At 33.8% G+C, this 12,941-nt stretch overlaps 2 protein-coding genes across 2 annotated transcripts; one reads left to right on the plus strand and one right to left on the minus strand.

The window, feature by feature from the left end:
- Positions 1-723: 723 nt before the first annotated feature.
- On the plus strand, positions 724-4,037 carry LOC141664017 (pentatricopeptide repeat-containing protein At1g02370, mitochondrial-like). The gene is made up of 2 exons (XM_074469875.1): positions 724-1,088; positions 2,522-4,037. The coding sequence occupies exons 1-2, from the start codon at positions 810-812 to the stop codon at positions 3,665-3,667; spliced, it is 1,425 nt and encodes a 474-aa protein (XP_074325976.1). The 5' UTR covers positions 724-809; the 3' UTR covers positions 3,668-4,037.
- A 1,565-nt stretch (positions 4,038-5,602) lies between these two features.
- LOC141668541 (uncharacterized) lies at positions 5,603-12,281 on the minus strand. Its single transcript, XM_074475456.1, has 8 exons — positions 11,923-12,281; positions 10,604-10,671; positions 8,005-8,071; positions 7,718-7,872; positions 7,539-7,606; positions 6,931-6,999; positions 6,563-6,663; positions 5,603-6,132 (listed from the first exon to the last, which is right to left on the minus strand). The coding sequence occupies exons 1-8, from the start codon at positions 12,184-12,186 to the stop codon at positions 5,836-5,838; spliced, it is 1,089 nt and encodes a 362-aa protein (XP_074331557.1). The 5' UTR covers positions 12,187-12,281; the 3' UTR covers positions 5,603-5,835.
- Between the last annotated feature and the right edge of the window lie 660 nt (positions 12,282-12,941).

Here is a 12,941-nt window from a genome sequence, read left to right on the forward strand (position 1 = left end):
AAAAGTTGCTACCAATACCAATTTTCTTTTAAAAAAGACTAATATAATATCCATAGTATGTCGGAGTTTGAATAATAAATTTATATATTACTATCGCAGATCTAATATATTTTTCTATTTATTATATTAACTATTAAAAAAAATTCAAAAGAACTACAAATAATCATGTTCATTAAGCTATAAATTTTTTAAAATTTCCCAATTATTAAATATTCCCAACTAATTTGTATAAAAATTTCACCAATTTAATATTTAAAATTCGACCAATCGCCATAAAATTTTCGTAAATAATATATTTTATCGTAAATATTATAATATTATAAACTGGTTAATTATCAAATCCGTCACCAAGTTAACTTAATGTATCAAGTTGGTCACTGCAATAAAAACGGTATCAAAATATTAGTCACTAAAGTCAACTACATGCACATAATCAACTTAATGTATCAAATTGGTTACTGAATTAAAAACGGTATCAAGATACTACTCACTAAAGTCAACTACATGCACTTGGAAAAAAAAAAGTCAACTACATGCACACTTTGTTAATTTATCTCAATATTTAACGACCTGAAATATTATAAATAGAATGCATAATTTCGATATAATAAATAGATTATGTATAATTTAACTACAAGTATATACATCTTGGACAAATATAGCTAATATACGGAGTTTGGCTAATATTACAAGAACCAAGGTTTAGGACATTTCAACTACTTATACGACACCGTTTAACTCCATCGCCACTAAATAACAAGCAGCTTCTAAAACCCTAGCAACTTAAACCCCCAAACTAAACCCTAGAAATGAGAAACATCACAACTCAAGCAACAATGTTGTTGAGATCAAAGACACACACAACTAGTTGTAATAGTTTGTGTACACAAGCAGGAGTTACTTTAGAGATTGGTAAGAAAAAAGAAACACTGTACAAAAGACTGAGTGCTTATAGAGAAACAGATGGTAATAAAATTACAGACACACTTGATAATTGGGTCAATGAAGGAAACTATGTCAAGAGGTTTGATATTGTTGGTTATGTTAATTTGCTCCGCAAGTTTAAGAAATATCAGCAAGCTAATCAGGTACCATTTCCCCCTTTTTGTGTGTTTGTACGTGCTCGGGTTTCTGACAGATGATTGTTATAACATATTTCTCGGGGATGAGTAGCCCCACCATATATATGTGTATATATATATATAAAAACAATCAATTCTATATATAAAAAGTAGTATTCGTACGATTATAGGATTGATCGTTTATTAATCAATCCTATATATAAAATGAAGTATTCGTACGATTATAGGATTGATTGTTTATCAATCAATCCTATATATAAAAAGTAGTATTCCTACGATTATAGGATTGATTGTTTATATATATATATAAGTAGTATTTGTACGATTATAGGATTGATTGATAGAACATTTTATATTTCTCGGGGGTGAGTAGGCACCCTTTGTGTATATTAAAAAGTAGTGTTATTGGTTACGGTTAGTGTATGTCAGGATGTGGATCCGTTAGATATTGATTTGAAGGTTTATAGATTATGCACATGTATGAGTGATTTTTAATGTTAGATTTGATTGGTTTAATGTAAATGGATGATATTTTTAGGAGTGGGATGTGGGAATGCTTATACTTATTAGTAGATTTTAAGCTTGTTCCGTTAGAAATGAAAAACAGGATGGTATGATTGTTTTGAAGTAAATGATGCGGTCTCGGCATGAGAGAATTAAAACTTGCTCTGTTTTATGGTGTTCTGCTACACGAGCTTTGCTTTCCTATTGCAGCAAGCACGGTCTGTTTCTTGCATAAAGGGATTCCTGTGTACGATGTATTTATACTCCAGTACAATTAAATGTGTGATCCTTTCTTATTGCTTATGACTTGGGAGTTGGGATATACATATACCTGCAGGTCATTGGATTAAACACACCTAGTAAGATCATGCAAAAAAATGGAACTTGTTCTAATAGGGCACAGACATGATTAGAGGACAAGTGTAATAATCAGTTTAAAAACAGTATTCAGTATAAAGTAATTAGCCTATGAGCTCAATTGTCGGCTAGTATATTGTTGATACGCGAGTTTACATGTTTTAGCACTTGTATGTTAATTTAAGCTCCAGCTCATATGTCTGAGTTGCAAGCAACCAGTTGAAATGTTTGAGTTTCTTGCAACCTTAACGTGGTTTTTTGGTTAATATTGTGCTTCTGAAGCATAATTAAGTTAATCAGGGTTGATCCATTAGTATAAATCATCTCATTAATTAAAAGAAATTTAATTAAATAAAAGTGATTCTTGTTTGATAAAAATATTTCTAAAGCAAGGTGTTTGATGTGTTACTCCTGTTAACTATTCAATTAGATGCCTTATGCTAATACATTACTTTGCCATTTCAATCTATGTCCAAATTTGTTGAGCTTCCGTGTCTACTTGACTGTAGTTAAGTCTCTAAATGCTGAGTTTCCTTACATATTTACCTTATTTTGGTTTGCACTGTTTCTTTGGCCAGGTATATGAATGGTTAGAAAAGACTAGCAATAAAATGAATAATTCTGATCGTGCCATACGCATTGATCTTCTTGCCAAGACCGAGGGCTTAGAATCGGCCGAGAAATACTTTGATAACCTCCAAGGAACTGCAAAGACCAAGAAAACATACGGGGCACTTCTCAATTGTTACTGCAAGGAAAAAAATTTGGAAAAAGCTCTGAACCTCTTTGAGAGGATGAAGGAACTTCGTCTTTCTTCTACTTTAAATTATAATAATATGATGTCCCTTTACTTGAATCTTGATAAGCCTGAAAAAGTCCCTTTACTAGCTGAAGAAATGGAGGGGGAGAACATCATCTTTGATTTGTATACTTACAATCAAATAATGAATAGCTATGCGTCTCTGAAGAATTTTGATGCAGTAGAAGGTGTAATTGAGAAGATGAATAAGAATAAAGTAAGGTGTGATTGGTTTACTTATGGAAATCTGGCAAAAATTTATACAAATGCAGGTCTTTTTGAAAAAGCTAATGCTACTCTGGACAACATGGAGAAACTTGAAAATTTGCGTGATCGTGAGGCATTTCACATTCTGATTACTTTGTATGCACAAACATCTAACTTGGATGGGGTTAATCGATCATGGGATTCTTTGAAGTTGGTTTATGCAAAACCCAGTAACGTTAGTTATCTTGTAGTACTTTTAGCTCTGTCTAAGTTAGGGGAGGTAGATGCCCTTGGAAGTCTTTACAGACAATGGGAATCAGATCGCTCACACTACGATGTTAGGGTCTCAAATGTCATTTTAGAGTCATATCTTAAGCGTGACATGACAGAGGATGCTCAGCGAATTTTTGAAGATATAGTGCAAAATGGGGCAGAGCCCAATACCAGGACTTTCGAATCATTTACAAGCTATTACATAAAGCAGGGGAACATTGATATGGCTCTGAAGTACTTGGAAATGGGTGCATCTAAAGCAAATTCTATGAAACACAAGTTGTTTCCAAATGATAAAACAATTATAATGTTTCTGCAACACTTCGAGGAGGAAAATGATTTGGACAATGTGAAGAGATTTTGTGCCTGCATGAAGATGATTGATCGTCTAGACTCCACAGTCTATGATTCTCTGCTCTCTGCAAGTGTTTCTGCAGTAAAGTAAATCGATGTACATTAAAAGTGAATGAAGACATCAGTTATATAAAAAGCCCAGATCAACAAAAGCTCGATGCTAGTACACTTCAAATTGAGGGATAGTAGTCTCAAGACTCTCGACAGCTATTCTTTAGCTATAGCCTTGTGCCTTGTGCCTTGTGCAGCAGGAACGGACACTCCTACTCATTTTGCAAGCACATACTTCTGTTTGAAGTGCATGCTGGTAGTTCTATTTGCTTTCAGTTAAAAGGATGCTATGAAGTTCATCTCCTCTCTATTAAAGAATCAGGTGTCAAGTTAGTTTTATTTGCTACATAAACTCTGCTAATTCCCTGAAGAATATTATTATGGAAAATAATTTGTTGCTTCTGTTATCATTCTTTCTCGCAACCACATTGTCTTTCAGTTTTATCCTCGTGATTATTTTACCAAATTGCAGTTATATCTATTTAGGCATAAAAAACTTGCAGTTGTATTGTATCTCACGTTTGGTAGCAGAGAGACCTTGAACTAAAATGTTTGGTAATAATTGCTTTCATTGAATAACTTATTGCAGGGCGAGCATGAGACGGTTCAACTCGGTTTAAGAGTAAAATCAAAACATGAGTCATAAATTTTTATTTAAAATTTAACAACCGTTACTAATGGTTCAGTTTCGATTTCATACTTCACTGTTCAATTACATCTCCTTGCCTGCATTTGTATTGCTGCTATCTTATTCAAGTCAAATATATAAGTTTTGAACCAACCTAAGCAAATTGGGAGGTGCAAACTTTAGCTAGTTCGTTACTGGAAACATGACTGTAGGCTATTCGTTGTTACCTGTCGATTTGTTATCTTATTTTCAGCGCGCAATCTTGAGTAGTTGTAGAAAGAAGTATACAACCTGTGTATAGTTGTAAAGATATCTAATCAACAATTGTAAGCTTGTAGCAAAAAACGAATATTCCTATAATCCTAAGCTTGTAACAACTAGGTATAATATTGTTACAAGCTTACAATTGTTAAATATCTGTTCTAATATTCCTATATTAGAAAAGAATTTAGGGCTATAAATGAACTGAGTCGAGTCGAGTTTTTCCGTAACGAGTTCGAATTTTTTCTTAACGAGTCGAGTCGAGTTCGAAAATTTTAACGATCAGATTTTCATGTTCGAACTCGAGTTCTTTAACAACCGAGTCCAATTCGAGTTGTTCACGAACTTTTCGAGCCGGGTCGAACTCGAGTCGAGTTCGAGTTGGTCATTAATTTTTAAATTTTTTTGGTCTTTTTTCACAATTAGAGTCCAAACAAGGCCCAACCCAAATAAAATAAAATTTAAGTCCAGTCCAATTAGGAAGATACGGGTAGAGAATAGAGCATGCTCATGTATATATTTAGATTTTTTTATGCATATTGCTTATCGATTCAAGTTCGAGTCGAATTTAACGAGTCAAGTCGATCTCGAGTCGAGTTCGAGTCAACCACTTGTAAAACTCGGATCGACTCGATAAGCTAAACAAGCATATTTTCTTGTTCGAACTCGAGCTCGATTACTTAACGAGTTGAGTCAAGTCGAGTCGAGCCTAACGATCAGTTCGGTTCGTTTACCGCCCTAGAACAGATTATAACTATACGTAACTAGGTTGTATTCAACCAGTCAATAAATCTTAGACATCTTAGGAACCTCATTCTCAGGGTCTGTCGAGCAATCTCAATGCCATTGTCTCTGTGATTGCTTGCATACCTGATAAGCAATTTTTCTGTGTCCGCGAGTGAACTCCAACCCTTGCCATTACAAGCTCTGGATCACGCTGGCTGATTCAAGTGTCCGAATTGTAACTGAAAAACCTTTGGCAGATTTATGGAGAATCTAGACTAGACAACTGATACTAAATTTGATGTTGAGAGATATTTTTCACAAGCATGAAACAATGAGAAGGTAATAGAAAGAACCCCAAACTAGAGAAATGTGCAATTCAATCTATAGTGTCATGAATACTTCAAAATAATAACCCCAGTACTTGTTTACAACTGTTTCTACTCTCCAACCCAGAACAAATACAACAAAAGAATGAAACTGAACCAAACTTATACATTTTACTTATTGACGATACAAAAAACAATGGAAACCTCTAAACCAAAGAGAACAAGTAAAAAATTTAACGAAAGAAACCGGAAGATCGAGAAAAAATCTTAGAGACGGTCCATGGGAATAAATGGAACAGTACTATTGTTTCTTGTCATCGCATAGCCAATAAAAACAGATACGCACAAGGCAATGACTGATAAAATAAGAGCAAAGGCACTAACAACACCAGAAGAGTTCCCGGAAGCTAGTTTTGTTTGTGCAGATGAGCCTGAGGTCATCTCTAAAGGTACCCAGTCACAACCAACAGAGTAATGAGCTGATCCATGCCAAGGATTTCCGTCGACTGGATACCAAAATGCAGCTGAAAATTTACTTGGTTGACCAATGGTAAATTGGACATCCTGCATTACAGTACAAAAATCACAATTTATTACTTAAGTTTAAATTGATGCCATGAGAGACAAAAATTTAAGAAGCACTAGGTGACATTTCTTGACATGATCTTGCTTCTATGACATGCAACATTCCTCTAAAATAATCGCTAAAACGGAGTTCATCAAACACTTTTATGTTTTCAATCAAGATTATAGCATAGCTCAATTCGGAGCTTACAGTTTCAAATGGCATACCAAATCAGACATAATTTATGCAACTCATATGACATAAGAACGTCAACATGTTGTCTCAGTGTTCTACCGGTATTTCATGTCCCAGAAAAAAAACAAATATACTCCATCCCACTCTCTTTCAAAACAGATAATTTGCGGAGCACAAGTAATTCTAAACAGTTATTTATAAAACGTAGAATTTGATATTTTTGAGAGATTAAACCTGCTGAAAACGATCCATTGTTCTCAAAGGTCTTGAAAATTCAAAGTAATATGTGCCTTTTTGACCAGAGGATCCATAGGGAGTATCTTCTTCAGTAAAACCTGTCGGCCAAGATTGGCAACTAGAAGATTAAAATTTCCATGAAATTACACGAACACTTGTTAAGTCTGGCTGAAAAAAGTGGCTCCATGTGTAATATTTAAGAAAATTATATACAGACAGAGTTGAAAGCTGTATCCAGTAAAATGGTTATATGATATAAAAGAAGAATCAACTACATACAACTTTTCTCAAAAACTTCTCCAGCTAAATCAGACTTTGTGGAGTATACAAATCATACATTGTATTTAGAAACTACAAATATTTACCAGTATGTGTCGTCAAGCTGCTATGCCACCACGCACCCTTCCAGTCATTTTGTGCACTGGAATCATTTCCTTAAAAGAGAGTACGAAGTAATGATCATTACAAGTAATCAGTAAATTTACAACTATTACAGAACACTGCACTTAATGCATACTCCGTTACCCGAACTCTTCATTTCTCGGATACTTGACATTCGGTCATGGTTATGGACACTTATTTCAGGCCAAAAAACATGTAAAAGTTTCAAAATGTTGCAGAGTCCACGAGTTGGACACATATACATGTTGGACATTTAAAGTCCGGGTAACAAAGATAATGATGATACATGTTAGGACGTATGTGTTCTATCATGACTATTATGCAACTAAAAATCTTTGAAAGTAGTAAATCTGAATCTTCTTGAAGAAGGATGTCTCTTCTGAAGCATGGACATAAATGCATTCAGGGTCATACTGTCCTATTGAGGCTACTACAGAAGTACTTGCTTTTTTCATTTAAACAAACCCAAACTTTAGTACGACAATAATTTGTTTAACTGTCACAGACTATTTTATGCAGGTATGCAACTGGAAAACGGGTTAACTGAAACACAAATTAGTACAAGGCATACCTGAATTAATTCCATCAAGGTTTCGACAATGTGGATTCCAGGCATATAGATCAACCAAATGACCAAAGCTATAAATGACAAATTAAAATCAGAAACCATGTTTAGAATCAAAGCAGAGTGCTAATAGCCGATGTCAACGCGTGCATGAGAAAGCTTAACAATAAAAGCCTATTGATTACCTATCACCTCCATTCCCCTTTCCGTTGTCTACTGGGTTACCGCCGTATAAGCGACCTGGGATTGCATTTCCAAGAGAGAAGTGCATGATATCGACTTCATACCCACGACAACTCTTGCTTGTGCATGTTTGTGGAGATTCTTTACACCCACCCATCTTTAAAGAAAGTCTATATCAACAGCTTATAAAGGAAGCTAGGCCATATAGGGAAAACAGATAGAAGCAAACAAACATATGTCTCTTAGAATCTACCACCAGAATTAATTTTTCTTTTTAAAAAAAACTTACATTATGGTAGGTGGCACTCTCACCAACTTGAAACATCAGAGCTACTGATGGACATTTAGAATTATCTCTGCACAACACAGGAAGAATAGATCTATTTACAGCATTGTTTTAACATCTATAAATGTTAAGAGTTTGCTCATGAGGAAAAAGCTGCAATTATATTACAGTACACACCAAATCGAAAAATATACAAATAGACGTAAACAAGTGCTATGATGCTAAAAGTATCCACAAAAACAAGTGCTATGATGCTAAAAGTATCCACAATACACACACACACACACACATATATATATATATTTCACATTTGTTGCTGAGCCTGAGCGTTTGGGCACTGGAACCACCTAAGATGGGAGGGGTCCTTACATAAGATCTTTCCATTTATGCAAGACATTACTTATAATAAATAACTTTTTACAGAAATACATACATAAGCAGGCTAAAAGCAAACTCTTACTATAAACACTGTTCCTACAGGTGACAACCAGATATCCAGCTACAATCAAAAGATTGAATGGCCAGGATCATGGTTGTCGGGTCGAGTCGATGGAGGTCCATCTAGTCGAATAGTCGTAGACTAGTCGCTGACTAGTCGAAAAATTAATAATAATTAAATAAATAATATATAATAATATATATATAATATACGTGGTTTCCCGCAACAAAATTCTAACATTCTCATACTCATATGTATATCAATCACAAAATAGATATGATAAACACAAACATATCTTTTTCCCTTCTATATACTCACATAGATAAGCTGACTATACAAATATATAAACAGGTTATACTACATGTATATTCAATTTTAATCAATTTATATATACATAAACACACCCACATAAAGATATATAAGCTGAAATTATTGTTGCTGATGTTTAGTAGGTTTTTAGATTTTTTTTATATTTCTCATTTTAAATTTTGATTGAATTTTGCACTAGTAAACCAAGTCGACCGACTAGTCGACAATTCACAAGTCGAGCTCTCCAATCGAATTTCTCAAATCGACTAGTCGACTAGTCGCGACTAGTCGACTAGTCGCGACTAGTCAAGCGCCGTGACAACAATGGCCAGGATCAGTGTCACCAAAAATTTTATAACAATCTGCAACAATTTGTTGCAACCTAAATGAGTTTGTTGTCGATAATTAAATATATCTTAATAGCAACTACTTGATATATATAATAGTAATTGACACAGTATAGATGGGCGACTACTGCAGTATTAACTAAAATAGTGATCGAGGGGTTTCTAATTTCTAGGCTAATTTAGTTCCTAGTGGAGTAAGACCCCCATACACATACATATCCTTTCTCAGATAGTTTAGATAAGTTTCTTCAACAATCATACACTCCATCTCTAGATAGCTTAAACAGTAATATACCACCTAAGTTAATCCCGAAAAGGGTGCGCAGAAGCAAACAATAAGAAAAAAGTTTCAATACAATTCTACATCCAGAGCTCAAAATTCATGCATTTATTTATATATTTGGGCTGGGAATGGAATGAAGGGTATGGAGAAGGGAAAATGAAAATGGGAATGAAATTATATCTGATTGGTCTAGTAAGGTATGCATACTCGGTCGATGCGAATGCTTTACCATCGCCATCACATAAATTCTATAAACAATCACCAATACATGGGAATAAGAGTCCAGTTCCCTTTAATTGTATCCACTAAAATTGGCCCAAACGCCACCTCAAATGTTATTCAGAAGTATGCTCTGTTCTAGGGACAGCAATAAGACTCACAGAAAGATATTTATCCCTTTAATTTTGTTACTCAGACATCAAATATATGCACTTTTCCTGGAAAACGTGTATTCCATTAAGGCAGACTACTTATTCTGCCTGCTTATAATTGAAAGTGTAAAAGTACTAACAGTAATATGTCTTGAGCGGTAACCACACACAGCTTTCTGATCTAACACTAATAATATCTCAAATGTCGTGATTATAAAGTTAAACCAACAGCTCTAAAATATTTCTAGCCTACGGCATCACTACAAGAAGCAAGTCTTTAACAAGTTTATTAAAATGATTAGCACATTTAACACAACTCAAATGAAAACTATAATTTTAACCATCTTTGTCGACGGAAAATCAACACAGAGACTTAAATTAGTTAATTTCTTGATATAAGCTACGCTGCTCAACCAAATACCAAGTATGTTTCTGTAATATGATAATACCTGCTCAACACGATCCATGATGATATCTAAAATTGTTGCAAATTGCAAAATTATAAAGCCAAACAACCTACACTTAGATGAGCATACATCACAGATTTCTAGCGCACCACTTCGGTTGAACATATATTCTTTTTTAAAATCATTGAAAACCTCTTACAGATGTGTATACTCCCTCCCTTCCACCCATTTCTAAGAACTTTTATTTTTAGGATATCCCGTTCAATTCTTAATGTTTCCTAAAATGACATATTTTTCTTTGTTAATATTAGTAGGTCCCAATAACTTACAAAGATTTCTTTCTCTTTTATTTACTATTCATGTACTCGGCGCACAACCAAATATTAAGAATTGTATTGGACAGAGAGAGTATAATACAGGTGCAATAAAAAAAAACAAATCATCACCCCTTAGCGTATGCAAAGTCTCCACCCACTTGCAAAAGGAAGTAGACATCTTTTCCATCATGTACTGCCTGCCAAAAAATTAAATGATCAACATACGATGAGACACACAAAAGATTACAACTTTAACATATTATAATATCAAAGTACTTGTTTTTTGCTAGCTAAACACACTCACAAGCCCATCTTTCCTTGACAGTCGAACTCTGTCAAGGAAGTAGCAATAATGAAGTCTTATGTAACATTATTTTCTTAACACCTTGATACGGGTTATGTTGCTTCTTTTGTTACAAAATTAGACAATGCATACAAATTTCTTTCTAGCATAATGTTTGCAAAAAAATATCATGTAGCAAAGTACACAAAAGATGCACATGATTAAGCTGTGAACAAAATATTTTGTAGTGTTAAGATCGAAATTGGTAAGGTTACTTTGTAGTGTTAAGCTTATACAGCATGGCTATTCATCACAGTGAACGTTTCATTTGGTTAATCTCTTGCATTTCATTGAAAAATTATGGTTACTTCTCTTCCATTCCTATTATGCCAAAATATCACAAATTAACTCAAATATAATTTTTCATCTCAAAAATCTTAACCATACATTTAAATGGTTAAGCTTTGTCCAGAAGAGATATGACATGGGTCAGTTTATTCTGAAACAAATCCAACCATGAGAGAAAGAAAGACAAGTCGTCCACATTAATATTAGCAACAAAAATGTGGTGAAATGCTTCGCAAAGAAAAAAATAAGTAATGTTGTGATTAAATCCAAGTTTCTCATCTGAAATCAGGTACTCATGTAACCACCAACCGATGTCTCTCTCTATAAACAATTACACGAGCATTAATGAAATTAAAATGCATACACATTAGAGCAAGTCCAATGCTAGATTGCGAAAATATGGCTAATAATCATCACCAATCCATCATCTGGCACCAAAAATTAATCTTTAATGCTACAATAAGACTTGCATTCCAATGCCGGTTGAATATTACAACTAAGTAATTCCAAATTTTACTAATCTTGGTTTAAATCCATCATGGCAACCCAACTATGCGTTTATGCATTTCGGCATCCAATATGCAACCCCTTTCGAGTTTTTTTTTTTTTTTTTTTTTGCATTTGGTTGTAAATCATAACAATGCAACCAAGCTAGTTTGTCATTACATTAAACTTGCTCTTACACCTTCCAACACAAACAAATCAAATCCAAAACACAACCAAATAAGCACTCTAAAAATCTCAACTTAATCTTAACAATAATAACCATAAAAAAAGCACCAAAACACAAAATTCAAACATTAAAAAAAAAAAATACCTTAACAATCATTTTTCCACCTTTGAACTCATTTTCTTGATCCGGGTCAAGAGCAGGAAGCAAAGAAAACTCAAACCCATCAACACTTTCCCAATCATCTGCATGCCCATCAAGCGTTATGATTCCGGGTCTAAATTCCGACCCGACCCGTTTCTCCGGATCCGGGTCACAGCCCCAGGGTCCGGACTCTTCATGGGCTTTTATTTTTACTCGGGTCGACCCGAATACGAGAAAGTAAAAGAGGAGGACCCGGTGGAGAAGCATTGGACAGGAAGTGCAAAGATGGTGTTAGAACTTTTAGAACTGTTGACTTGTGATTGAAAATGTGTGTTTGTGTTGTGTAATAGAATTGGAAAATGTTTGTGTTTTAAAACTCATTAAATTACTTCGATGTTTCTTATGATTGCGATAGGCTGAAATAGTCATACTTTGCAAATTTACAAAGTCCCGCCCGTAAGTAATTATCGACAGGTGTTTATCGACCTAGATATTTATAAGCTGATAAGTTGAATGTTGATAATGACGGATTTTTTCTCAACTTATTTTGATTTTTTACCTTTTTGTTAACTTTAATTTTATAAAATATATTTTTAAATGTTAATCTAATCTAAAATTCACGAAATAAGTTATTTATTTAAGTAAAAAAATTCTGACTTATAAATAAAATTATCCAAACGCTTATATAACTTATAATAATTCATATATTTATCGCTTGTAAGTCATCTATTTAATTTAAGTCATAATTTACTTATTATAAGATTTCTCAAACGAACACTTAGTGCCACCAGGTGATTGAGTTAACGGTTTTATTAGTTGTTTGATTAGTAGATGTTTAAAAATACCTATTTTTGTGGTGTAATGGCCGAAGATACCCATTTTTAAGACACATGGCTGAAAAATTCGTTTTAGTTACACATTTTATAATTTGGTAAGTTTAATACGCATTTGAGAACTGAGTATCTAAGAAAATTACTAAAAATACGCATTTGTAATTTGGTTATTATCATTGAAATGCAAAT

Source organism: Apium graveolens, chromosome 6, assembly GCF_009905375.1.
Source record: "Apium graveolens cultivar Ventura chromosome 6, ASM990537v1, whole genome shotgun sequence".
Taxonomy (NCBI): domain Eukaryota; kingdom Viridiplantae; phylum Streptophyta; class Magnoliopsida; order Apiales; family Apiaceae; genus Apium; species Apium graveolens.